General features: G+C 38.3%; 3 protein-coding genes across 6 annotated transcripts in view; 1 reads left to right on the top strand and 2 right to left on the bottom strand.

The window, feature by feature from the left end:
* The window catches only part of LOC112572950, a 46,838-nt gene extending 41,791 nt beyond the window's left edge, over nt 1-5,047 (top strand). Inside the window, exon 19 of the mRNA XM_025252953.1 lies at nt 316-5,047. Coding sequence (XP_025108738.1) covers nt 316-502 — 187 coding nt within the window. The 3' untranslated portion in view covers nt 503-5,047. The remainder of the gene's footprint in view (nt 1-315) is intronic.
* Nucleotides 2,744-20,580, bottom strand: LOC112572951. 4 transcript variants are annotated; one of them, XM_025252957.1, is made up of 12 exons: nt 20,461-20,580; nt 13,287-13,313; nt 12,344-12,495; nt 11,495-11,720; nt 10,896-10,994; nt 10,607-10,681; nt 9,762-9,805; nt 8,800-9,450; nt 7,872-8,145; nt 6,157-6,227; nt 5,593-5,808; nt 2,744-5,307 (listed from the first exon to the last, which is right to left on the bottom strand). In XM_025252957.1, exons 4-12 carry the CDS (start codon nt 11,691-11,693, stop codon nt 5,059-5,061), a joined length of 1,878 nt encoding a protein of 625 aa, XP_025108742.1. In that variant the 5' UTR covers nt 11,694-11,720; nt 12,344-12,495; nt 13,287-13,313; nt 20,461-20,580; the 3' UTR covers nt 2,744-5,058. The 4 variants fall into 4 exon arrangements, with proteins under 4 accessions (XP_025108742.1, XP_025108740.1, XP_025108739.1 ...); XM_025252955.1 differs by lacking the exon at nt 20,461-20,580 and adding an exon at nt 15,882-16,765; XM_025252954.1 differs by lacking the exon at nt 20,461-20,580 and adding an exon at nt 14,494-14,710.
* A 2,140-nt stretch (nt 20,581-22,720) lies between these two features.
* LOC112572955 (N-alpha-acetyltransferase 10-like) lies at nt 22,721-27,673 on the bottom strand. The gene is made up of 7 exons (XM_025252967.1): nt 27,533-27,673; nt 27,150-27,248; nt 26,875-26,933; nt 25,892-25,940; nt 25,503-25,663; nt 25,207-25,291; nt 22,721-24,213 (listed from the first exon to the last, which is right to left on the bottom strand). The coding sequence occupies exons 1-7, from the start codon at nt 27,551-27,553 to the stop codon at nt 24,151-24,153; spliced, it is 537 nt and encodes a 178-aa protein (XP_025108752.1). The 5' UTR covers nt 27,554-27,673; the 3' UTR covers nt 22,721-24,150.
* Between the last annotated feature and the right edge of the window lie 101 nt (nt 27,674-27,774).

Raw genomic sequence — 27,774 nt, 5'->3', positions numbered from 1 at the left:
ACTGATAATCACCATTGTTTTTATTACTTATTTTAATATGATAACTTTTTTAGCATATGGAGACATTAGGACATTCTGGTTGGCACCTAACTACTTTTTTATTAAAAAAATCATGTGTTATCCAGTCTCCTTTCAGTTTAGGGAGAATGAGATCATATAGATAAATATATGTAGAATGAGAAATTAAATACATACAGTACTAAAAAAATATATACTGAGCATATTATTTACTTTTGATGTTACTGCAGCCGAAAAGCTTATCAGTACACATTATTATTCACAGACATACAGACAAGGTTATGATTATGCTTGCAGCATGTTCACTGGCCGCCTTGTTGTGGATCTCATAGATACAAGTGGCGATCAGGATGTGAACATTGCAGATCTCCTCATCCATGAAAGGTTGGCCAGCCCTGCCACTGAAAATGGGAGTGATGGCAACAGAGACAGAATCCAGAAAACCTTTGTGAAGAACTCACAACTGCACTATGTGCCAGGCTGAGGTGCAGATAGGACAGTCAGACCTAGGGTGGAGCTTGTCAACAGTCCCCACTACTGCAGTCTTCTGGGCCTCCCTCACTCTACTTATTTTTGATTACTTTTTTGGTTGTTTTCAAAAGTGAGGTTCTATTCCAGTTTACCTCTTAACAATAATTCATTAGTTCTGCAGATGCAGAACGTAAAAGGTATTGTTTTTATTTAATTTTACACTTTTGGCATGTTAAAAATTCATTTAATCATCTTAATTTCACACTAAAATGTGTATCATGATAAAAGTTGCAATTCTGAAATCTCATTTCTGAAAGAAGAAATCAATTTGGCTCACCTTCATTGTTTTTCTTTTAAATATGCTTTGTTCATCAAAACACAGGTTTGGAAAATAATCTGGATCTCTGGAATTTAAGAAAGCTAATTGAATGTCTGTGACATTCTGTTGACTTTTTTAATATGAGGATACCTAGATTATAGAAGTAAAACTCCACTGGTAAAAACTCTGGAGGGCATGGTGGATGATGATTTAAGTTTTTCATTTTGCCCATCTCACATGGGTGACTCCACATTATTCATTTATTCATCTCATTAGTACTGGTTGTTAAAGACACGTGTGTAATAACTGTAAAGACAGCTAACAAGGTGAATCACTAAGGCATGTCTTATGCCATCATGATTATTTTCTGCATGAGATGACCAGTCCATTCCTCAGTTTTAAATCATAAATTACCATGCCCAAATCAAGTCCAACTAATTTTGCTTTAAAAAATTACAAGGGCAACTCCATTCTGCACAGAACCCACAGGAGCTCTGAGGATGACCTCATATTTGATGTAAGCAGCCTTATGTCGTCTGCTTAAAGTCTGACCATGTTAAACATGAAAGCAAGTTTGTAGTGAGATGTAAATATATTTTTTGTTCCTTTACTGATAATATTTCATACTTTCTAGAACAGTGTCCTAACAGGCAAAATGCTGTTGGACCGTCTTAGATGAGTGAAATCATCAGCTAGAAGTTGGTTAGTGCCTTAAAGATCTTTGAATAAAGATAATTATCATAGCTTTTGGAATTTTCTTGCATTGAGGCTTCACCTTGCGTGTGATTACGTGATGTGCATGTGTGACTGTATGATATTGTGATGCTGTAAACATGTGAAATACTGATTGTATTTCCTGAGTGGCTGCTTACTATGAGCTGTCCATTTGAGAATGCTTACAGAATGGATTTTACCATTTTTCCTTCATACTTCAAAATGAGATTTCAAGTTAGTGATACTGTAGTTCTGACAGTATAATTCTAAAATGCTAAAGTGCTCAAATAATTGTGTACCTTTTCGATTTTGATTTTTAAGTTTGGGGTGGGGGATCGAGCCAGCAGCTAAGGCTATATCATGGTAAAGCAGCCTGCCCTGTAGACAGATGCCACATGCAGAGGAAAAAAAGCATGCCCAAGGTGAAATCTGAATCCAGGACAGCCAACCTTCTCTGTGTCAGTGACAGGAACGAACCATTACGCCACCAGGCCACCATGTTGGGAGGATGCAGACAGCATCACAACTGCTCAGTATCACCCTTTTAAAAGAACATTTTGCTGCTTGATAGCAACATAAAGAAACCATTGGTGCAGGGGCTAACTGGTGTGATATTTTAATTGAAAATACCACCAGCAAGCTAAATCATCAACATTAAAAGCAGTAGAGGAAGGTTGAGAAAGCATGCATATTTTATGTTCTTGGTCATGTGTAAGTGACCCTACAGTCTGGCCATTCATTTAACCAAAATCGAACGTAATAGACTTAAAAAGTATAAAGCTGCCAGGTTAAATAAACTTTTCTGAAAAATAATATTATGGATGAAGCTCAATCATAGTGTAAGAGTGTGTGAGGAAAAAACTGCATGTATGTGTTTGTACACACACACGTGTTCATCAGCACATTAAAAAAAAATTTTAAACCTGTAATAAATAATATCCGACAGTTCAAGTTTTATACACAGCATGCAGTTCTTGTATTTTATACATCTGCTAATTACACATAAGAAAAACTTGTACATATACGAAAACTATAAAAAAAAAAAAAGAATTATTTAAGCCAATGTCATGACTTTGTGAATAAGAGCACATTAGTATTTGGAGCACAAAATGATTTTTCAAACCCGAGAAAGAAGAAAATGAAGGTATTAAGGAATTCTGAGGGAATCTTTTAAAAAAAGTGTGAAACAGAAGTAAAACAACAGCAAACAAAAAACTAACATTGCAAGCAAACAGAACATATAATAAAGGATTCATTTAGAAAGTAGAGAAACATCTGACAATATTGGCTAAATGATGTAAATAAGCCGGCTTATTCAGACAAAAGGTATGTAAGCAATAAGTAGATGAACAGGGTTTCATGATATAATAGTAATAACAGATGAAATTAAATAGTTTACAACCCTCTTTCCCTCGCATGAGAAAACCTCTGCAAAATAAACAGATGTTTTAATATTCTGTATTTGACTTTGCATTATAGCTCATTAAGTGTCTGCTCATTAGTGCAAGTATTACCTAGAAAACTAAGTGTGGTGTGAGGTCAGAATTAAACTGCTGAAAATGTCTTATTTCATCTCTCTCATCTGTACTTGTCTCAACATAAATGGAATCGGGTCCATTTGGTGGCAACTTTTAAGTCAGGGGAACAAAGTACAAGTATAAAGCTTCTGGACGGATTACAATGTTACTGGTGTCATGATGACCATGTGCATCAAAGAGTGAGGTGCAAGGATTTTATTTCGCTCATCTATGAAAAATAATTTTCAGGTAACTGATTTCAGTATATGCAAAAAACATAAGGGACATTATTTGGTAAATGTTTGATAACTTGTCCATTTTATACGTGCAGGTGTTTGCACCAGAAGTGACAACAATTCTACAAAAGAAATGTTGCTTGCCTCAGCCATACAAAGTAAAAAGCATCAGAAACCATATTGTAAATTTAGTACACCATGAGTAAATCACATGAATATAAGCCATTTGCAACAATCATGAAACATTCATTAACCACTTACGTACATACATGCTCAACCTTAGCAGACATGATTTCACTAGATAATTCAGTCATCCAAACAGGTACATCATATGTACACATACGGGATCAAAAATTAATCTCAAGAGACAGCTTTAGGTGAGGAGACCTAATGACGATAGTGCAAAAAGCCTTTGAAATCTGAAGAAACTTGAAAGAAGAGCTGAACCGAAATACCTTTTTTTCTGGCATCAAAATATTGGTTATCCATTAAAACATTAAGATATCAATTATGATTTATTTTTATTGAGTTATACATTCTATTTCATAATATATATTACATCTATGAAAAATGTAGGCTACATCGTTGAGTTTATCATGGTACATATGTTAACGTACTTTTTGCTTCCAGTGTGATAATGGTTATAGAGAATTTCCTTTCCAGCCTGAAAATTTCAATTACCCCTATGTTCTATTTTAAAACACTGGCATCATCACATAAATATGTTGTATGCAACCTGCAGCCTACTCACAGCTTGCAGTAAGTTTTTGTCTTTTGTTGTTTTTTCAGGGTTTTTTTTTTTTTTGCGTAAATGTAATGTGTGCAAATAGGCCAAAATGTTATCACTTCCTGAACATTTATGAATTGAGTTGCATCCTTTAAACTGGTAAACAGGACGACAGTTAACAAGCAGGTAAAGCTTTTTCCCAACCTCCCTTTATCCTTTTAGATCTATGTGACTTTTGTTACCACTGTCCAGAAGAATTGCTAAAAATGATTAATTGTGGGGGAACACCTGGTTAGGGTTAGGGTTGATGATGATGATGGTGTGAATGACATGGAAAAAAAAACAAATATCCTGAGCCTCCTGCTGTGGTGCAGCTTAAAAACTGCAAAGATATTTCTGACTCTGCAATGATTTCAGCAGTTTCCATCACCACTAAATTTCATTGCCTCCCCAGGTTTACAAGGTGCACTCAACTCACTGCCATATGAAACTCTATGCTTGTCAATTTTTACCCGCTCTTCATAGATCATGAAATTGTACAAGCTATGAAAAATTAAGTTTTTATGCACTACAAGGTATATTTCAGGCAAAGAGGTTTGTAACTCCAAAACTTGCACAGATCCAAACTGTACAGATGGAAATCTGATGCAATACAAAAAAAATGTCACAGGTTTTGGTCATCATCATACACATTAGAGATAAGCCTGTGAAGTCTTCCCTACTCGTCTTTCTCTGCAGAATCACAATACTCTCAGCTCTTGTTACCAATCTCTCTTTGCATTTTCTATATTTGTCTATTTTTAGTCATCAGTACTGTTGTTTATCCTTTTGTCCTTATATGTTGTCCATGCCGCGCTCTTGTCTCAAGTGCTAACAGCACACTCCTTACTAACAGGAGTGTGTGCTATATAAATCATGCATTTATTAGTATTATTAAGTCTGAAAAGCATGATAATTATCTTTCAATGGAGAAAGTGATGATGACAATAATAAAACATTTTCTCAAACGCTTAACATGAAAATACCCAATTCATTAAAAAAAAAAGTGATGGTATTCTAGAAGTGGGTATCCTCTGTCTTGCCAGCTATGTCCTGAACCTCCTGGGCAGTAATACTTTGGTCAATGGGTACTACCCAAGTATTGTCCTGGTCAAGGTCCACTTGCTCCAAACCATCATTATCAGGGTTGTCACTGTGATAACCATTGACAGTGAATGAAGTCACTGTCTGCCTCTCCCCATCCATAATCTGATGGTCTGTCATTGGGCTTTCAATCTCCATCTGATGATTTTGCACTTCCTTCTCCTGCTCCACAAAATAAAAAGTTTTATGGTTCACATTATTAATGGAGAAGAAAACAGAAACATCTTGACAAAGACATTTGGCTGATTCAGTGCATCCAAGCAGAATAAGTCTGCAGCTTTTATCCTGGATCAATTTTTCTCTGTCAGAAAAAGAAAAGCTAACGAGGGCAGAATACATGTGTACAACCACTTGTGAATATGAAGGTGCATGCATACACATTAAATGTACAGGCATGGGTATGCACCTGCGCAAGTTTAAAGTGATAAAAAGAAATTATAACTTTACCTGAACTAAAACCCAAGTCCCACGCTTACTGCAATGGATCCAGAGAAACCCCAGCAACAGCACCACAAGACAGGCGGCTGCTATAACTATGATGACAATGAAAATATCCTGATGCTGTTGAAAGAAGGGGATGTCCTTGTCTCTATTTTCATACAAGAAATCACGCTCACAATGGTCTGCTACCAGACACAAAGCCACCACCTCCATTTGAGTGTGCTGAAAAGAAGAAATGCTTTTAGAAAACAACTGGGAAATGACACGTAGACACAAAAGAGCCCAGACTACCCTAAATCACAACCAGATGTTTAATTTGTTGCTGAATAAATGTAATAATCTATTTTGCTTCTTAAGAACCATTAATTCACACGTCAGCTGCATACATATTTTTATCTCTGTCATTGAAAGTTGGGAAAATAAGTGAGACATAAGAAGACCTGACCACAGCAACAACAAAAAATTACAATGTACACATAAAAATCATTAGGACTTGTAAAGATGATCCTCCATGTACATGCATATGAAAGCTGTTGCATAAATAAGAAGGGAACATGTCAGGTAACCTACCTGAGAGTTTACAAAACTTGTGAAGTTTGTTCTTTTCAGCACTGCAAGAATCAATCCTGATGAAACAGTTTCTGTTGAAGACAAGGAAAGGTGTCTTAGCATCATACTACTATCATAGGTCCTAAGATGATCATACATACATAAGCTTGTGGTCATCCTAAAGGGTCAGTTATTTATGTTGCTAAAGTTGCTGCACAGTATGCCCTAGTTTTGTTTTTTAGAAAGAATGAATACAAACTAATGCACATAGACATTTTCATCCACACACCTACACTTTTGTGTGCTTTATTCTGATTGTACTTGTCTTTGCAATGTCAGAACTACTGTTTCATTTGCATTTGTCTTCGCTTCTCCGAGTTGCTTCTCCAATATGATTGTACACCCATCAGGAGAGGTTCTGGAGGTGGTTTGAAACAACAGCTGATGAAGCTTCAGAATTTTTATCACAACCCTGGAGCTACATACATTGAGATGCAGTCGGCCTGTTTCCGCTTGTGTTGCAATCTATACATGTCAGGAAATTTTGATAGCCTCCCTTTATGGTCACTGAATGTTAAAAGTGGGTGTCCTCTATCTTGCCAGATTTGCTTGAACATGGCATTGACATTTTTTTTTATCACTGGATCCTGGTTATGTGACAATGATGACCAAGACAGCAAGAAGCTCTCTCCTGCAGGCTATTGTCTCTTTTCTTGCCCGAGACAAGCAATTAGTATTACTGTCATCTAACAGGATTACCTTCACAGTTCCTCTTCTTTCTGTTTTAAACTCCCCTTCACCCATGCCACTTTTGAAGTGAAAGAACTCACTATTCACACTTTTCTGTGCATTTACCATCCCCCACCAAAAGCCAAGAACAAGCTGACTTTACTCCTCCTTGAACCCTGATCAGAATGCCATATAAATCTCAACTTCGCTACACCTATGTGCACTTATATACTAGCCAGGGTACTTGGCTTCACCCAGGTTCTATTCTGCTGCTAACTTCCAGCTGTGATTTTATTGTCAAACGTATCTGTGCATCACATTAGTGTAGCATAATAGTGAGACACTTGTCCTCTTGATGTCCCAGGGCTGATAACTCATGTTCAGCAATGGGGTATGAAGTTTCAAGCAAAGGGGCAGAGAAAAATTGTCAAGAAGTCAGCAACTCTTTAACTCCCAAGTTCTCCTTGCACATTTGTCGTTTTCTTGAAGTCTTCCTTCCCCTATCTCTCAGCTACATAAAATACTTTCAAAGTATGACATCAAAATGTATTCTATGCAAAAATGTATGTTGTAGTTTCTTCTGTGTGTAGTACTGTTTCATCTAAATCCAGTGATAAACTCTTTGAATGCAGAAAATAAACATGCTCCAAAGCAACATACACATACTAATTATAGCCTACAACTTTCCCATAATCAAAATAAACATTCTTGCGAAATTTGGTGAGGATCAGAAGAATGATATGGATGTGGTCAGGTATCAAAATCACAACCACATACATACATGCACAATGCCACATTCTCAGTTTTTCATAAAATATATGATATCTAAAAGTGTAAGGTAAGTTTATTAAAATATATCCATATTCACACTAATGCCATGTCAATCATTAGTGATGGTGACCAACGGACATCCACAGCACTTCAATGTTTCCGATAATATTCAGAAACGCACAAAAATGAGATGGTACTTCAAAGTATGGGCAGTGGATGAAAGTTCTGTGACTCACCATTGACAAGATGATCTTTTGCAATGAGGTCAAATAGAGTTATGTTGTTGTCCAGCTTCTGAACCCACTGGTATACACTGATGTTTCTGTCCAGGGTTCCATTGATGATAGACAAGTTTTGAAACAGCCCATAAACTAGTTCCAAAGACTGCAAACTGCTTGTAAAACCTTCCATTGACCCAAGACTATCAGTGGATGTGTTCAAAGCATGCCACTCTCGGCTTGCAAGAAAAACTTTCATGGATATCTCCAGGTATCGCAGAAATACTTGTTCCTAAAAATAATATCAAGAGATAGATAAGTACAAATTATATTAATACAGTTATCAACAACAGTCTTTTATACCTCAATGGTAAAATAAGATAAGAGGCCTGCAAAAACTGTCATTAACGTGCTCTCCGTATTTTATGATCACTATGTCTTTTATGTTATTGTCTATATATTAGTCTACATGTGTGTAATATTTAGGGTATCTGATAGTTATATTTTAGAAATACATGCTTATTTTTTCAATGCCAAACAATCATGATGACACCACTGTTTGCACTCATTAAGGATTGATTTATACTGATACTGAAATTTGGTGTTTGCAGCATAACAATTTTCATTGATATGAAAGCTCAAGAGGCATTTTTTCTCTCATCTCTTTTGACACAAAAGCTCAGCCAGTTAACTGCATGTAAGGATTGACTGCAAGATGTTCTATAGTGGGAATAGGTTTCAATGTCGGAACTTTTTCCCACTGTTGTTTACAAATTTATGTTTGAATTGGGTTCTGAGGGCTATTCTTCCAACTAAGTTAGGAATACAATTGTTGATTTTCTTGAAACAAGTGAAAGCCAGAAAACCTGCCTAATTAAGCAAAACTGATTTCTGTAGTAGTTAACATCAACATATAATTTAATAGACAGAAAAACCTTTTACTTACGTCCATTTGTCCTTTGATGACAAAACGAACACCAGTTGAAAAATCAGGTGAGCCTATCGGAAGCCCAGCTGAAGAAGTCTGAATGACACTGGAGTCTGTGGAAGACATTGTCTGGGTTGTGCTCATCAGAATAGTCCCAGATTGAAGACCATCAGAGCTTCTGGAATGGAGTGATACCATGCCATCCGTTCTCCCTAGTCCTGTATCTGACTGCTGAGATGAACCTGACATGGAATCTAGGGCTGTTGTACTCAAGGAAGGGCTAGTGGCTACTGTCACATTTTCAGTCATGTTGTATTCAAATAAACTGGCTTGTGTTGTAGTAGCTGAGCTTGATGGCACCTCCGGTAAGGATTTTCCAGGATCAGAAAAAATTGTGCTAAATGCATTTGTTTCATTTTGCTGCATAACATGGCTAGCTTCACTTGAAGAAAATGGCACATGTGCTGATGTGTTTTCTGAAAAAGGACTGTTTGGTGCTGTTGCTATTCCTGTACTTTTGGAGGTCTGGTTTTCACTGTCGGATGATGAGATAGTTATAAAGGATTGATCACTGCTAGAAAATGTTTGTGGATTGGTTGGAGAAGGCACAGAAGCTGATGCACTGGATGAGGCATCCGGAATTACAGGTGCAAAGGTGCGTACAATTTCCTGTAATACATAGAAAGCCTTTTTCAGAATAGCAAGAAGAAAAAGTCATATATTGATATAAATAGTCTCAAAATACAGAAGTGACCTTCGTGATAACATTAGGTAAGTTTGTGCTTTCTCAGCTTCCTGCTAGTAAATTAATTTTTTTATTTATATATTTGTTTTGTTTACTTTCACTTTCTTATTTCTTCAATATACAAGATTTATATAATTATGGTAATATTGTCAGCTTTCTTAAAGTTAGGAGACAATATGAATGTTTGAATTTTAGACTTGGCATTAATTTAAAAGGTATGCAATGGTTTTCATACCTGATATTGGGAGGTTTCCTGAGTGACAGGTAATTCACTGGTAGCTTAATAGAGAAAATAAACATGCAACTTGATCATAAGACTTAAATAAACACTTTCCTGTATAAGTAAGTAAACATGCAGTAAATAATTTTTTTTTCAAAAAGTAAAAAAACAAAAGTGACACTGCATTTGATGGCATTCTTTTAAAATTATTTAGAAGTTGGCATCAAATGTTGGCTATTAATCAGAAATAAGCAACAAAAGTACAAACTTCATTCACAAAAGCTGGGATAGCAAGATTACTGCCTTTGTTTCCACATCTTCAGAGTGTGTACAGTTCATAGTGCTACAAACCGATTAAGAACTGATTTGAAAGCTAAAAAGATGAATAGTTACCACACTGGAATTTGTAAGGTTGTCAGGCAACAGCATTTAGAATGCCCTGCCTCTATATATTCACTTCTTTTTTTAACGAGCTGTCAGTGTTGCATTTTTTGTTGCTTTTTTTTCCAACTATTTTAGTTCTTTGATTTCAAGAGAGGTGGCAGGTGTCATCTCTTCATGTTCCACACTGGCTTATATAACATTATGGTCCATGATGGAGGTATAGACAGTTCTGGGTGGAGGTATAGACAGTTCTTTTATAATGCACATGCAAAGCTTGTCCAATAATTTTAGGTCAGTAATTAATGAAAAAACATGAAATCTGAAAATTGCCAAAGTTTATGGTGAATGATTATCTGCCCTTTCAGTGATCCTAATTTTTTTTAACTTTATGTCTGTATGAGTGGAATATAATTTTGTTCTCCCCTCTTTCCATTGAAGATTGTGTAAAAACCAAAGAGAAAACTAGAAAAGCCTACCTGTATCAGAAGGACAATTTCCACATCTGCCATCAACACACCTCTCTAACCCTTCTGGACATATTTCAGGATAACCTGCAAACATTTTATAACATATATAAGCACAAAAACAAGATTACAATTAGCATCGAAAATGATAATCATACTGTATTTGAAGTATGCTTGTGGGACAAGGTGATTAAAAGGACAAAGTCATAAGAAAAGGAGGAAATATGATGAAAGATTTGGAGGGAAAAAAAGAGGAAGGCTATGGAAGTTGAGCCCTTTATGTACACAAGTATGTACTTACTAAGCTCTGCATGGGTTGACTGAGTGGTAGTTGAATTTACAGATCTGGCAGTGTCACCTCTTTTGGCAATAAGATCATCTCGAACAGTGTCAGACAGTTCTGTAATATCAAAACATTGTAATGTAACAATAGAGATAAACAATATAAGCCCACATCAGCTAGTAAATTTGCTAAAACTTCTTCCCATATTCATTCATATATGTATTAATACATATTTTAAAAGACATGCTTAAATGGATACACACATATACATGACCTCTTATTTTCAAATGAATATACATGTGTTATATTTACAGTATGGTTCATAGACAGCATACATTATCCTTTTATCTGCTTTCTTCTTATTTGTGACTAAATGGAATATACTACACTGTGGTGTGCCTGTGTTCGTATGCATGCACATGCATTCATGTGCGCAAGTGTGTGCAAGTACACATGTAAGGGTATGCACATTAAAGAGTTTAAGCATCTAATTTATTAATCAGTCTCTCTACTGAAATATTAAATCCAGATGATACAACACATACAGGGACCATCTTTACTTTGTAATTTTTCAGTCAGTGCTTGTGATCAATGAAACAAATAAAACTAACAATTACTTTGAGCACAAATAGCTACAGGGCATCGGTCCAGCTGAGTTAGGTTGTAGACATAGACATCATCAGAACAGCGTTTAATGCTGATAGGCTGTCGTAACACACAGCAGTCAATACTGCCAAGAATATTGTAAGTCCCACAAAGCGAAGCTGACACCGTCTGTCCCACTGCAGGAATGTTATTGTCAAACTCAACATGCATCGGGATAGTTGTTCCACATGATCGTTCCTAGTAATAAAGACATGAGAAATAAGTGAATATTCTTGTAAGCGATTTTAGTCAAATAAAAGTGCTTAATAATGTTAAAGTGTATATGAACCTGGTATTCAGAAAAGTAATAAAAAATAATAAAAAATAAACAATAAACAATAAAAGTAATAAAATCATTTATTTCCAGTATATGCTCGCAAAACGTAACAGTTTACTGGGCATAAAGAGGAAAGAAAATAAGGTTTATTGCTAAACCTTCATAGGAATTCCAAAGTATTCTGAGCATTTATGTATCTGCTTTGGTATATGTGTGCAATTCTATGTGCATGACTGCAGTGATCTGTATGTTTTGATTTTGTAGTTTTTAAACAATCAGTATGAACTTGATGATTGATTCTTTTTCATTTTCGTATTTCCAAGACATCATGCATGCACATTTAAAAGAGGTGAATGGTAGTACAACAGATGTATACACTCAGTTATACTTTGCATGTGTATGCATGCTCTCACACATACACACACAGTCAAGCAGGACAAAATGGAAAAACTGCAGAACAAATGAAGCTTTTATTATAAAGTTTCTGAAATATTTTATTTTTATTGTATACTATAATAAAAAAAATAGTTTTTTTTTAACATACCTGAATACATTGTGTAGGAATTATTGCGGGCTCCTTGTTAATTTTGAAGGCATACCATGCAGCTACCAGACTCGAGTCACATTGGTCCAGGTTTGCTTGTGACTCAGGACGTCTCCATTCATTATCTAACACTGTGTGCGTCTGGCATGGATCTAAAACAGAAAACAAACTTCAATTTTCTGCTGACCAAACTGCAGAATGACAAACCACACAAAATAATGATGACAACAAAGTCATTTATAACTGAATTAACACTCTGGCAACCACATGAACAAAAACATCAGCTTGAGCAGCTTGTGTGATACAATTAAGTTTAATAGGAATTCTACCCAGACTTCAAATGACGGGCCAAATAGAAGCAATGAGAGAAGTATGAAAACTGGGGCAACCAAAATTGGGTGGGCTCCTCAGCCCCCATCCCCTCTTCTGAGACAAACTCTTCTTTTCTGACCTTAAGTAGAAGTTTGGCATTTACCCAGCTAATAAGTTATGACAAGCCTGTAGCTACTCACTATGCTTATCATGATTTACTCCCCTTTAAACAATTTTTTTTCAATAGGCTTTAAAAATTATTATACATATACAGTAACTGACCATGCAGTTCTATACATATAAATTAGTTGCGGGGGTGGGATTGTCTCCTTTCCAGGTGCGGACTGGAGCTTTAAAGCGGCCCAGGCATTATTTACAGAGCGGCCCTTCTCACTAAAATAGGCCTATAATATTATTCTATAGAACAAAATAGGCCCACCGGCCCACCAGGCATTTCCCAAATGCCCGACTGGCCAGTCCGCCACTGCTCCTTTCTGACCTTGCTTAACAGACTTTCAACAGAGGGGAGGGGATTGGAAAGTACAAAAGACAAACTGAATTAAGTTTTAACATGTTAAAACAATATATGAATATAAATGTGGAGAATAAACAGAAATTATGATGAAAGTACCTTCAGAGACCTGAGCATCTGCTATGCCTGCAATGACAACAAAAATGCATTAAACTATTATATAAGTACACATATAAACATGCATAAAATAGTCTGCACACTACAGTGATTACAGATTAAGTCTGTGAACATGTGTTTCGCTGTTTTCATGTTTTTAACTTTTACTGTGAGCCATTTATGCAGAGTACATATTTTGAATGAAATTGTGTTTTTTATGGGGTGGAGATCGGATCTGGGGATGCATGACTCGAAAGTCTCTACCATTTGCATTTGCGAATATGTCACACCACTTCTTATTTAACTCTCTTCATTGGCTACCAATTAAAGCTAGAATAGACTACAAGCTCTCAACTCTGTGCTTTGGATTCTTTTAAGACTCCTCCCCCAACTCTACTGAAATTTTGTCTGGTTACTGATCCTGCCCAAAACCTTCGCTCCTCATCAGACTCCCGCATTTTATCCTCCCACAAAGACAATCACACACGGACAACGAACGTCCTCTGTGCTGCTTAAGTAGAACTATCTTCCATATCACATTCACCACTCGGACACCAAGGTTACATTCACAAGCTCTCTGAAAACAAATCTGTTTACAAAGTACTATCCCTGAATTACTAGTCTTAATTCTCTGGCAATACTGTCATGCTAACCATCATGTAACGACTCCATCTTACACTGTTTATATAATATCTGAAATACATCCCTTCATTCCTTCAACCAGTGCTTTACATTCTTTCTACTCTTGTACCTCATCTTTATGTTCTTTAACGTGTCTATATGTACATCGATCACTGTCCACTGGCTTTTTCATTCATCATCATTGGTCTGCACAGAGAGATATAATTTGTATATCTCGGGTCTAGTTGCCCGATGGCTGTCCTGAGAAATCTTTCTCGGCTGACGATCTCTCTTGGTAGTTGCAAATGGTACTTAAACGCAAAACTCCTTACAGATCTTTTGAACTTCCAATTCATATTTTTGAGATTTCATGCAGAATGCAGTGCATGGCTATGAAATATCAACATGGCGCTCTGCGCAGATCTGTGGCAATTAGATTTCCCTGCAGACGCAGATACTCCTTCTTAATTAACATGCAGGGAACACGACTCAACTTATGCAGAAGTGGCGACTTTCGAGGGTATTGATAACACTGCGTCTGTGATAAAGCCATTTAAGTCAAAATTTGCCCTCCCAACCCGATGACAACCTGCGCCAAAGTATATTTCGTTATGTACCGACACCGACACGTGGCAGACGACAATGGCGTTTGTCTTGAGTGACGGTCTACATAGGGGTTGACTATTGTTGTTTTCCCGATTGCACGTGTTATGACAGCTGCATACAACCTTATCACGATTTGCGTTCGTTCCCAAAATAATGATTATTTTTTTTACAAGATGTTTTGACATACGAAACCAATGTCAGCTTCGCCTGCAGTTTACTTGCTAGACCACAAAGCCTATACGTACAGAACAGAGATGTGTTTGTAGGTACGGTGGGAAGTGAGTAAAAATATACACATTACAAAGTAGTTATAAGAACACTTGATGAAGTTATCAAATTTCCAATCGACTACAGAGCATGTGTATAAATATAGACTTTAGTAATGTGTGTGCATCAGAGAGAGAGAGATCGCGCCGACAGAAGAAAAAAAAACGTTCAGAGTTCTATATAGAATATATTTATATTGTCAATCTTGCTTTCTCTGTTTTCTTGTGAGTCAAAGGAAAGAAAAAAAGCTTCACAATGAGCTCGCTAACGAAAATGTCATTATCACGTACGCCAGTCCTTCAGTGTTCGCACAGCATTGTAATTGTTAACCGGAAGAAACAGTTGAGGTACTAAGAGTGTGCTAACGTAACTAAATATAGTGCACACGGAAACGTAGTTGACATCCTTTTCCCATGCTTCCCTAAAATATGGGCCAGAAATCCGCTTCACATTTTTTTTTTCTTATAACCAATAACTGTCTTTATAACTTTAATTTCGTTTGAACGATTTCAAGTGCTTGAATTGCAGTTTAGAGAAATGACGGAAGAAGAAGCGAACGTAGATATAAAGAATACGTTTAGTAATTAACCGCCTTTGGACATGCAGACATGATTAAATAAGTACAATATATGAAAAGTGAAGATTTTGTTTGGAGGTGGAAATGAGAATAAAATGGTAGAATATGACCCAGCAGGACTCCTGGCTATTCTTTAAGTATTAGAGTAACATTTTTAATTTTTTTATATTTGTATGTGAGGGGTAGACTACCATTTACATAGCTTTGGACATACAAGTATTAGTTTGGTTTTATATTGTTTGCTTACTTAACAATTATCAGAGAATTGTTCTACCGTAGGCTCGAACTCTGGCATAAAAGCGAGGAGCAGACTGTAAAGGGACTGGGCGGTGTGATATTTTTAAGGAAAAATCTGTTTTATGAACTTCCGCTGGTGAAGACCGATCTCGGATAGGAATTTCGATCCTTGTTTGTCAGCAGTCTACTTGTCAAGGGACTCAAGCTTTATTTTCCTTTTACTGGAGTCATCAGTCATGCAAAAGATACGTGAAAGAAAGGAAAGTAAATGATACGCAGCAGCAACTTACCCAAGACTATCACAGAAAAAGCCAGAAATAACGGTGGCACCATGTCCTTCTGTGTTCGTTTCGGTCGTAAACGGGGGATGAGAGGAACACTGAGTCAAAAAGCACTAGTGTCACTCCACAAGTTAGACTCTAAAAGAGTGGTTTGTACAATGCTGTCGTCAGTTGTCCACAAAAGACAAGAACTCAAGACTGCCCAGAACAGATCACGCGTAGCAATTCAAGAACGAACGATCCGTTGTGCTGAGGTGGGTGCCAACCTCGGCTCCAACTGTCGACCCTGTCACTCTGAGGTCACTCTTTCTGTGCCAACATAGGTTCCCTCCGTCGCAGATGAAATCAAAAGGTTTGGTTCATTTTGACAGTCTTGTAGGAAATTAACTCGACGATCTTTTTCTCAGACTTCATGGAACTCCTTTATCGACAATATTAACGTATTTACCTTTTAAAAAAAAGACAAAAAAACTTCAGTAGCCCAGTGGTCGTCTCGCCACCGAACCGAGGCCAGACATCCCTTGGCGCTAAAGCTCTTGTGAGACTGGCGCGGGTTTTAGCAACAGGAGGAGGCCACGAGAGGAGGAAGTCCAGTTCCTACTCCCTGCCCACGCTGACTTGAGGACAGACAGGAAGCTGACCGCGCCCCATTACCAAAGCACAACCAAAAAGAAGTGGTGGGGGGTCATGCGCGAGGAGAAGACCCCTGGGACGCTTGCAACAGGCACCACGAACTGCCGAAACACCACAAGGGCGAAAACTTTAAGTGCCCTGATCGGACAACGCCGCCCATCGGCGCAGTTAGTGCGTTGGCCAGACTACAATGGAGCCATACATCACAGGCGCCGTGGTGCGAGAACTCGACCCTTTGAGATTGTCATGCAGCATCGCTGTCGGAACAGGGCGACAGTTCGAGAGATAAGGGACGACCACGAGATTTGCACGCAGTTTCCGGGGTGGGGTGGGGTGGGGCGGGGGAAGGCGAAGTACATTGGTGGTGGTGCCGTGGGAGGTAGGGGTGTGTTAGGTGCACATCGTTTCTGTTCGTTTCTCAACCACTCTCCTCGCATTATTTACAGTTATCTGCACAATGATATGCTAAGCCCTCTCTCTAGTTTCAACATAACAACTGACCAAAAACAAACATAAAGAACTATATCCTATCCTGCGCGCGTGTTTGTGTATGCAGCTGTGTTTATTTATAGAGAGAGTGAACGCGAGTGCATGCACGACGGTATGGTAATTGTAAGGCTTCTAATTTTAGAAACTTTCATGTTGCTCTCTGAAGCATATTTGATGACAAGTTTAGAATGATCTGTGTATCCTTAATCCCTGCCGAATGAACAAGGAGCCGAATGGTGGCACGGTCTGGAATACTCGACGACAGCTTTCTTTGGTAAAGATGCTTTACAGTAATCAGACAAAAACATTTCGCGCTCTCATTCGCGTTGACTCAAGCAAGCGCCCAGGAATGAAGTGGTCGGGGATGATCAAAGAGGCGGTCGCTTGGTACGAGGGTGTAAGAGTTGATACCTCGATCATTAAGTGTTCAGTGAAAGCCGTACCTTAGCGGCATCCAGGAGGTAAAGGTCGTCCCATGACCTTTCTCGGTCGCTAGGGAGCGTGATTTTAGAGACCTCACTTTTCTCGGGGTCAGCTCTACGTGAGGGCGGTATCCGTCTCTTCTACCTCGCTCATTCCCTTGCCCAACCCTCAAAGGAGTCAGGTACCTATTCCTGCCAACTGCAGGTGAGCTGCCCAACGCGGGTATCAAACTATAGCGCGCCTCTCTGTTCACCCAAGACCAACGCTGAGGCTCTTTTGAAGTGATCCGTTGTTAGTCTACGCGAGCTGTAACAAAGAATGTGTATCAACCGGAAGCTGTGTCGTCTAATGCCTCATATCAGTAGTTAATCTGAAATCTGAATAAACCGGAAGCTGTGTCGTCTAATGCCTCGTTTTAGCAGCTAACTGGAAAAAATCGTCTGCCAGCAGTCCAGGGGTATTAGTTCGTGATCCAACGTACATCTCGCGACCTCACCCTTCCGTAATTGCGACGTCATTAATCATATTGAAAAACAAATCACCCGTTGTCCTCTTTATAGCTTCATCGAGGAAAACGCGCCCTGCTCTTCCGCTGCAATCGCAAAAAGATGGGGTGGGGTGGGGCGGTCGGTTGTTGTTTCTGAGAAATATTGCATGGGACACTATACACCCGCCCAACGGACGAGTCAAACGACCGTTTTTGAGACGTTCTTCACATTCTGAACACACAGGAGGGTGTGGCTTTAATGTTCGCGGAAGTACTGCACGTGTTGTCTGATCAAGTGGCCTCATCTTCAAATGTCTGAGAGCCAGCAAACTGTACCGACTGTGTAGTCAGGCGACAACCACATGGTTGAGGGTGGGGTGGGGAATGTCAAGAGAGGAATGACAGGAATCCTGAGTGTAATCTTGCAGCTCATCTTTACGATAAATTAGTCATGGGTATATATAGCAGGTCGTCGGAAATTCGTTTCCGTATTAGGCTTCATTGATCACATGATCGACTTTGTGCCCTATTGTTGGTTACAATTCAGTCTATAACTCAGAGATTCTTAGCCTTTTTCGTGAATGTACCCCCAAAGGTTAAAAGTATGGCCGCGGGTACCCTTCGAGCATAAAAGTACTTATTTACATAATGGCGTGTGCTTATTAATGTCGCTGCGTACCCCTGGCGGTACCTGTACCGCTGGTTGAGAACTACATCTTTAGCCGTCTTTATCAAACATGTATATTTTCTGTTGCGACCCATTCATCGGACTGGTTAAATTTTTTCAGGTATAACTTGAGATTCCAGAGTTCACTGCAAAAATGAGCCAGATTGGTCTTGCAATGTGTATTCCACGTATCCAAAAGTCGTTCCTCAAACCTGGAACACTTACACTAATCTTAACATGAGCCTTCAGTGAATACGGGTATACAGCACCTGACACGGAAAGCCACGTTAGAATAGAACGATGGTGCAAAGATGCCTTGTATCGAAAATCTTATCCTGAGAACATTGCAGCGTGGCAATAGGCCTTTAATTGATAGCAGTCACGTGGCCATAGAGGTTCGAATCGATAACTCAAAAGGTTATAGGTCAGTCAGGTATAGGTTCCGTAGCTTACTGGCCGTAGCAGGTACAGGGAGCTGTATGGTATGCTAGGTGGAAGGAAGAGTGCAACCACATTTTTTACCTCCCCTCAGACAGAAAGTACCCGAAAGGGCGCTGGGTGCAGGTACTAGGTACTAAAGCGTATTAATGAAACCTCATGTCATACCACCTTTCTCAATGCCTCTTTTTCCTCTCACCAACCCTCTCCGACAAACACCCAGAGCGAGAAATCACCGCTCGGTGCAAACGTTCTTTTATTAATAAACCTACCAGCCATAAATATATACATCTGCTGTTTTGCTGGAAGGGCATGGGGATGGGGGTTATTTTATATTCCCTCCAAAATCGATCTCACTTTAAAGCACACGATAAGACTTCCCTCACAAAAGCGCTGTCAGTTCTGGATTCGCAGCTTTGCATAGTTTGAAAACCGAGAGAATAAGTCATCAAGTCAACAGCTTTCGGGGTGGGTAAACACCATGACAGTGAATGACATGTGCATTTTTTGCCTGCTCAAAATATAGTTTATGAAGGGGGGGGGGCTGTCACCCTCTCCCCCTGATTCCTACGCCTCCTCTGTAACAACAATAGTGCATCAACATACCTCCAGTTCAAAATGCTCGTGACGTTTACAGTATTAAATAATATTCAGACACTTTAATTAGTCCATATAGTCATTGAAACGAGCATAATTGATCCCCTCCTCCACACACACGGACGTGCACACATACACACTAAATTTATTACACACAAATGATCAGTCTGTTGTTGCCATGTTGTTGTGGTATCAACTTTCTCTTATCTCACCACCGAGCAATTAACTGCCCATGCACTGGGCCCGAGGCGTCGCCGTGCATGCGTCATGTGTGTAGCACTCGTGTTGAGGGATTGTGTGACACTCGTGTTGATGGACTGAGTAACTAAGCCCTTATACATCGTACTTAACACTCTTTGGGCTTGCTCAGGATGTGAGTTTGCATGCCGACACGACTGTTACGTCAGTGTAGTAGTGTCGATTTCCAGAACACTACAATGTCTTAATTACTTATTATAATAGCTGTCATAATCATAAGACATTTGGATGCAGTGATTTCATGCGCAAAATATTTTAATAACTATCCCGCCAACCTAATACGAAAAATCCTGTTAAGAATTTTAAGATTGGGAATGAGTGTTTTCGCTGGCGACTCCCGCTGTCACAAAACATGGGTGTAATATGATATGACAGCATCTCTGGGTCCCTGGGAAGGTCGGGAAACTTAGCGGATCGCTTATCGTAGAACAATGGGAGGCAGCAGCACATTGCGGTGTCAAAAGTCTGGGTGTGGAATTCTGAAACAGCGCAGACTCGGCTTGCTGACAGAAGGAAGACAGAGATGAAACGAGGGTTAAGGAAATAATAATTTATTATATTTTTTAAAGTTAGCAGAGATAAAAGGCTTTACTCACAGTAAATGAACGATCTAGGCAGCTATAGTCTGTCGAGTGGAGACGGGGGGAAGGGCACTAGCAAAAAAGGTGGGTGATGCAGGAAAAGGCTTTAAGTGGTGGTGGTGGAGTCATAGGTGGAGTTCTCAACATTCTTGTTTTGTCCCCGACCCATCAGTCAGACTCTAAACATAGATGCTCGTGGGTAATGGTTCCGTATAAATGTTCACTTAATGAACGTATTAAGCAATTCCAAGCAGACGAAGTTAGCAGGATGCAAAAGTTGTCAGAATAAATGGTTAACTAAAGTCTGTCGTATCAAGATTTCAAAGTATGTAGCTCTACAGACAATTTATTCTTCTTTCAAACGCAAACGCATTATATATATTTCCTTCCCGGAAACAATTGTTCTTGGGTGGAACTTTTATTATTTTTTTTTTAATGATTGAATCCCACCCATTGCTCAGCAGCAAGCGCTCCGAATCTGCAAAACTGCATCAGGGCTGAGAGCATTTAATTCATACTCAGAAAAATCTTACGCCGTGTATAGCCCATCGGAAGCCACCAGAGGTCAGTACAAACGACCAAAGCAACTCCGCAACACGTGTTCAAGAGCTCACATGGTCGACATGGATGTATGCACTTACCCACGAGTCGAAAATATCGACAGAATTTAAAATATGAATCTAAATAAAAGGGAAAACTATCTCTCTCGCAGACACATATACCGGTATCATCTTTGGACCAGCGGTGTACCCCTAACAATACTTACATATATAATTATATGACCATTAGAAAGATTATCAGACAGGCAGCCAGTTTCTGTCATTAAGACAGCACCAAGAAAACGATTCCCCGAGGCTGTATTCCTGTTCTCCCTACCACCAAGTGTATTCTAGCTTTAAAATAATGACTTCAGTCATCGTGAACAGGACGGAGTTTCCCCTCATTAGCTGCGCGTGGTCGCAGTTCAGGCGGCAACAATTTCAGCGCGAGATAACTGCATGGTCACGGCATGACCTCAGTTACCTCTCTTGGCTGTTCTGAAAGGTCTCAAGTGCCCGAGCCCAGCCCTTCGAAGAAAATTGACTCCTTCCCTCCACTACCTTCTACTCCTCTTCACCCCCGAATCGTAAAGTATGCAACCGCGCCTCACATTGTGCGAAGAGTAGCGAGGCCTGACTGGACTCTTGATTTTCTGCTCGTTTCTGGGCGTTCGTGTAATACAAACCTTAGCGTGGAAACGGAAGGGAGGCTACAAGAACTGCACCCCCTCCCCGTGAGAACGAGCACTGCAGGGGCTATTTAGTAAGAGGTGGCTGAAAGTATAAACACTTTGCTACGTGAACGACAGTTTAATACACGCAGGCATCAGTTACAAAATCACTGTATAATTTGGCTTCGTTCATTACAATGTGGCAAAGCAGCTCCAAATGAAAATCCTGCCTTAATTAAAGGGCAGCCTGTGCAAGAGGCATCAAGTAACTAGATAAACTCTTCTCCATAATTTAAGTTCATGGTCTTAAAATTATTCAGTCACCCAACGGTGGAGGGATTCAAGGATAAGTTTACCTTTATCACACCTACGTAACCTGGGAATATTTTCCAATATATTTTGCCCCCTAAAAGTAACCTTTTCAGACTAGCAGCCCCTTAATTTATTTCCTCACAAAAATCTATTAAGACCTCTCCATTAATTTGGATTAAGAAAATAATGGATTTAGTGACATTACTTCACTGAGAATTACTTACGATGCATTAAGGTTTCACGTTTCCACATGGCATGGCACTGTGCTTAATTTTTCAATAAACAATAACATGGTGAAGATACCCACCAGCTGTGAGACATCTTTACTAACCAGAGATTTTTTTATTATTTAGTTGGTTGTCAAGTGGCTCCCTGCTTTCCCATCTAGCTATGTTGAACAAGAACAGAGATTGAGAGGGGGAAGAAAGGGAAAACATTTTAACTGGACTCAAAAGTAGAACAACTGACATGAAATATCTGTATAGCTTGTTTACCCGAAGTAGCACTTCGGATAACTAGTTAAAACATTCAAAATACAAGGTTTACTAAAATATTGCTAGTTTTGCCCTATAAAACATATCTTCTTCATCAAAAACATGTAATATGATGCCATAAACTGGGCTATTTTCTCCTGTCCTTGGTAGTGAGGCTTGTGGGTTCAGGCCATATAAAAAAAAACCAGTTAAAAAAACACATTTGCATGCATGCTCTCACAGCCATACATACATGCATCCAAACAATTACAAAACAACCTTGGGTACATTGTATTATTATTTTTTTTTAAATCATGCCACATTCAAAATGTTTAGGTTTGAAAATATTCCATGCACACTTCAAAAAAACAAAACAAAACAAAGTAGCTTTTCTTTCCCAGTATAAGACTGCACACTGCCAATTGTAGTGGAGAGAATTATTAGGCAGCATCCTTTTTTTTTGTTTTTGCCATGATAAACCTTTCTTCATGAGTTGGATTAGACCATTGCATGAGTTGTAAGTTACACAACAATTGCCATATTGAATATTTTTGTATGCAGCCAAGTTTTGCGGCAAGAGCATCCTTCTATAATATACAGCCTTCCTAGTGCAAATGGTTACATTTTAATATGCTAAACTAACTCTGCTGAGGTAAGAGGTGGATTTAAGTAATAGAATCTTCCCACTCCCAACTAAAAAAAAAACCAAAAAACACAGACAACTAATAAACTGCAAAGCAGTACTTATTTCTTCTCTACAAAGGAAACCGTACTCTCACTAGAATCACAAGTGGAATTGCTCATTACAATAATTGATGTATCAAGGTACAGGGGGCAGGAGGTGGATTATGTGCACCGTATCATTTATCAGTCATCACACCTGATATTACTCTGGCAACAAACTGGTTGTTTGGGAGGAATGATGTGAAAAAGGAGGCTCTGTTTCGGTTTGATGTGAACGTTGGGTATTGTCTGTCCAATTGGGGTAGGTGGGCTTGTGCTTTACACCGAGCCAGCAACTAAGGCTCTATCACAGAGGAGCTGGCCCTGTAAACAGGTGCCATATGTAGAGAAAGAGCAGTCTGCTCGAGAAGAGATCTAAACCCAGAAAAGCCAATCCTCATTGTATTGGTGCCAGAGGTTACAAAAATACTGTTCTATATCACTGCACTTATTTCACTTTGTACACTTCGTCGCCCTGTTCTCTCCTAATTTTCACCCGTTATTCTTTGTTGGAAGGAACAATTGAAAATATGAAATAGTGTTTAGTGTTCATTAAACACCTGTAGTAAATAATACATGACACAAATGGATGGAAGTAAACATCGTGAAAGGCTGAAACTGACATTCTATCAAAGTAGAGATAAGAAGACAGCAATGCAAGAGTCAAAAGAAATGTGTGTGAAGACAGCTTCATTTTTTTGCTAACATTTAAAACAAAACAACATAATGTCTTCAGCCTGTAGAATCTGTGAGCATCTTGTAGCCATGTCACCATATGTAGTCATGAGGGGCAAAGGGGGCAGCCACCCCCTTCAAAAAAATACTGATGGGACAAGAATGTGAATGTCGTTCACTGTCAGCATGGAGTTTGCCCCTCCCCTAAAAAAACCCTAGCATTCCCAAGTATAAGCACTGTGAAAAATATACAAAGGTGCAAAACACTCCGATCGAAGGCATAAAGCTGATGACATCATCACTGTGGTTTGATCACGAACTTGCTTTTATTGCCCATTGTGCAGCAGACTCCTCTCGTATCTGACTCTGAGAAAACTAAAATGTTAAAAAAAGAAAAAAAATGAGAGAGATGAGGAGGAGGAAAAAAGCAACGAATTATTATATAAAACAGCAGTAAAGCATGAACATTTAAAGCAATCAAATATCTACTGCACTTTTTTGGAGAAAGAAGAATGCAAACCTAAAGGGTAAAGCAGGTCTCATAATCGTTTGGTTAGTTGCTGTTAAAAGAATGAACTTTTGGGGGGACCAGCTTTCTTATAAGAAAGGACTCATCTCTTCACCTTCTGTCTTACTCTCTGCAACCCTCCATTCTACAGCTGGGTCAACTGGGAGAAGTATGCTACAAAAATAGTAAGCTGATTAGTATGACTCTCTAGCCTTAAGACTTGTATGTGCCTCACATTTTTTATTTCTCTGGCCCAAGAATCTTGACTGCCTTACTGTAATCACTTTGCACAGTGACCATTTAAAACTTTTAAAGCTTGCCTAAAAACCCAACTCTTTCAAACATATCTCCAGTACATGCTAGTCCCTTCCCCCCAAAAAAATTCCTCCAACCTTTTCTCATTATATTTCCCTTTCTCTCCTGTCCCCGTTGTTTCTAATGCTTGCAAATTGTGATATAGTACTTGTTTCTTACTCAGGAGTACTGAGCTCTCTGCCAAGCATGGAAAGCTTCTACAGAAGTGCTTTACTGTTACTAGCATTCTGGGTTATGCATAACTGCATTCTTGAGACTGTCTTTAAGCTAGTTTTGTACCCATACAAATGATTTATCTTTTGGATTAGTCACTTTTCTATGAGCATAAAACATTTCATAAACACTCTAAAATATCATAAAGCATTTTAAACACAATAACAATAATGTGACTAGTTATCATATTCAATAATAGAAACATGTTGCCTGTAATTCACTACTTTAAATTCAAGCATTGTAGCAGCCCATTCATAAATATGAATGGCCATAACTCAGATGTATGTTGAGCGGGGACTTCCTGTATTATTATTATTAAAGAGTCAACATACCTTGTCTCTAAACTCTGACAGGTCACGCCGCATGGCATAGGCATCCTCTCCATCAGCATAATACTTAGGTTCCACCTCACTTATCCTATAGCAAAATAGAATCTTCATGTAAAGCACTTTTTTTTTGGGGGGGGGGGGGGCTGTATCATTGCCCCATTATAAGGAGTGATCTTTTAATGCTCATTCTAGATCCCACACTAATATAAGATAAAGATATCACACATTATCTGAAATTCCCATAATAAAACAGCACACGGTATAATTTCATGTGAAGAGAACCACGGAATGAAACTTACGAGAACTTCAATGTCTCTGTGTATAGATGGAGTGCTGCTCTGTTGCTTTTACGGACATGGAGGGACACATACTGGGCATTAAAGCACTCAACCATAGCTCGAGATGCTTGGTCCATAAGTTTTTGGGCCAGACCAAGTCGTCTGTGTGACCGCTTGACAGCCTTTGGAGCAAGTAATAGTGCTTTAACATCAGTTACAAAAGTAAATGATAATAGAAATGGATATATATATATAGTGCTGACATTCATGTTTTAAGAAGCAGCATAAAGGATTTAATGAACAAATATATAAAAGTCAAAAAAAAAAAAAAAAAAAAAAAAAAAAAAAAAAACAAACATTCTACATTTATGACCAATACAGATATTATAAGCTTTATAAAGCCAACTTACAAGGGAGGTAATATGGCCATGGGGAACTGAATCTTCAGGATCTTCTTCCCTGGAACCATAATATTACAGGCTCAAAATTCCTTGGTTGTTGCTGTTGTTATTATCAAGTTACTTAACCACTGAAAGTTACAATATAACTCATTTAAATATTTTAAAAAACCAAAGGCAAATTTAGACAAGGCACTTAACTCACCAAACGGACCTTTCTCTCTTAGACTGAATTTTTATCATTCTCAAAAAATTGTGAAAAAATACCATGTAAGGTACAACTGTATTTTTTTTTTAATGAACAGATAAATAATATTAGAATTCAAATTTTCATATCTGAATTAGATTAAAGCCTAGTTTTTTCCCACAGCTAGATGTTCAGAAAGGTAAGTAAATGGGATCAAAACACACAAATTTTATAGTAGGCTACCACACCAAACTGAATCCTATCACCACAAATCTTCCAATCTTGCCAAAAATTCAGTTTATGAGCATATGAGATAATCCATAAGGAATCTAAATGCAAACGTAAGTGTTCCATATATATAAATAAAGAGTGCTTATTGCACTAAGGATTGACGTGACACCTGTGATCTTTGACTTGCATTTTTGACAGGCAGTGACTAGGTCTAATAAATTCTAAATTATTGCCAGGGAACAACTGATTAAACGATGCCAATAAATGTAGCTGCATAAAAATAATTCCTCAAGCAATATTCCCAGTTACATTCTTTAGCCTACCAATAGAAATGGATAGAAAAAGTTTGACTAGCCTTTGTAAGACTGCCTTTCACAGCGAGTTTAGCATCTGTGCAGACTTTCTTAACAATGGTCTACAAAATCTCCTATGAATTATAGCATATTTCACATCTTGTAGGGCTGAAGTTTTCAGCATATATATATATATGATTTACGATTCCTGAAAAAAAGGAAGGTTCAAGAAACTAGAAAAGAACAAAATCTGCATATAAACACACATACACATATGCACTTACATCTTTGCCAGAACATATCCAACAATTTTTCCACCTTCGTCTTCAGCTACATACGACAGCTGAAACAGAAGAGTTTCATTGAATAAATAAATAATCTGTCAAAATCACCTCTTATTCTTTATTTTCTGACATCACAGCTCCTGCTGGATTGTTAATGTATCATGGTAAGAAGTCTATTTTTAAACTATAGGTGTTACTTGAACCCAGAAAATGTCTTTTTTGAAGTACAGAGATGTCAGGATCCAAAGTCACAAGAAATATACACAAAATTTTACCTGTGGCCATGACAGCCCATGGTAGAAATAGTATTTCATCTGATAATTTTCTGGAAGACATAGTAAGTTGCAGTGCTGCATGTTCATCAGATCTTCTGGCTGAAAGGTAAGACGTACTCATAGTCATATTCATACCAATCAAAGATAAAATCCCAATTGTTCTCTTCAGATTGTGGTTTCTAATGACTAAATAATGAAACAATTACATGATTACAAATAATTGGTAACGAACAGTCATATTCACACTAAATAAGATCAAAATAATTACTTTCACGGTGACCATTACTATTTGATGGGCTCTGTATCGGACAGTCTAAGATGTATTCCTTTTCCCCCTTAAATTTGCCCTTGTCATATAATTCCATAAATAAGAAAATACTCACTGTTGCGCAGCGTATGTTCATTTTTGTATCTCTGTTTCTCTTTCAGCAATTAGTAGAAGACGTTAGAAGATAATAAACAAGACAGAAACGTGCTGTGAGAGCTAAGCGAATTAGGAATAGTGCATTTTGCAAATACAACATTTTAAGAACGAACGTCTCTTTAGTTTCGACCGAGAACATACATCTTAATTTTTAAAGAACACACCTTAGAATATTTTAACATTTCATTCAATAAAATATTT

The sequence above is a fragment of the Pomacea canaliculata genome, linkage group LG9, assembly GCF_003073045.1.
Source record: "Pomacea canaliculata isolate SZHN2017 linkage group LG9, ASM307304v1, whole genome shotgun sequence".
Taxonomy (NCBI): Eukaryota; Metazoa; Mollusca; class Gastropoda; order Architaenioglossa; family Ampullariidae; genus Pomacea; species Pomacea canaliculata.
This window is presented reverse-complemented; position numbering and strand designations above follow the sequence as displayed.

Excerpts from the sequence above, each read along its gene's own strand:
- LOC112572955 (XM_025252967.1), bottom strand. The coding sequence starts at position 27,553 with ATGAACATACGCTGCGCAACA. Across the intron at positions 26,934-27,149 it reads ATGGGCTGTCATGGCCACAG|CTGTCGTATGTAGCTGAAGA; the intron begins GTAAAATTTTGT and ends CTTCTGTTTCAG. Across the intron at positions 25,292-25,502 it reads ACAGAGACATTGAAGTTCTC|GATAAGTGAGGTGGAACCTA; the intron begins GTAAGTTTCATT and ends ATTTTGCTATAG.
- LOC112572951 (XM_025252954.1), bottom strand. The coding sequence starts at position 14,695 with ATGTCAAAACATCTTGTAAAAAAAATAATCATTATTTTGGGAACGAAC. Across the intron at positions 9,806-10,606 it reads AAATTGTCCTTCTGATACAG|CTACCAGTGAATTACCTGTC; the intron begins GTAGGCTTTTCT and ends TTCTCTATTAAG. Across the intron at positions 5,308-5,592 it reads GGACTTGGGTTTTAGTTCAG|GAGAAGGAAGTGCAAAATCA; the intron begins GTAAAGTTATAA and ends TTTGTGGAGCAG.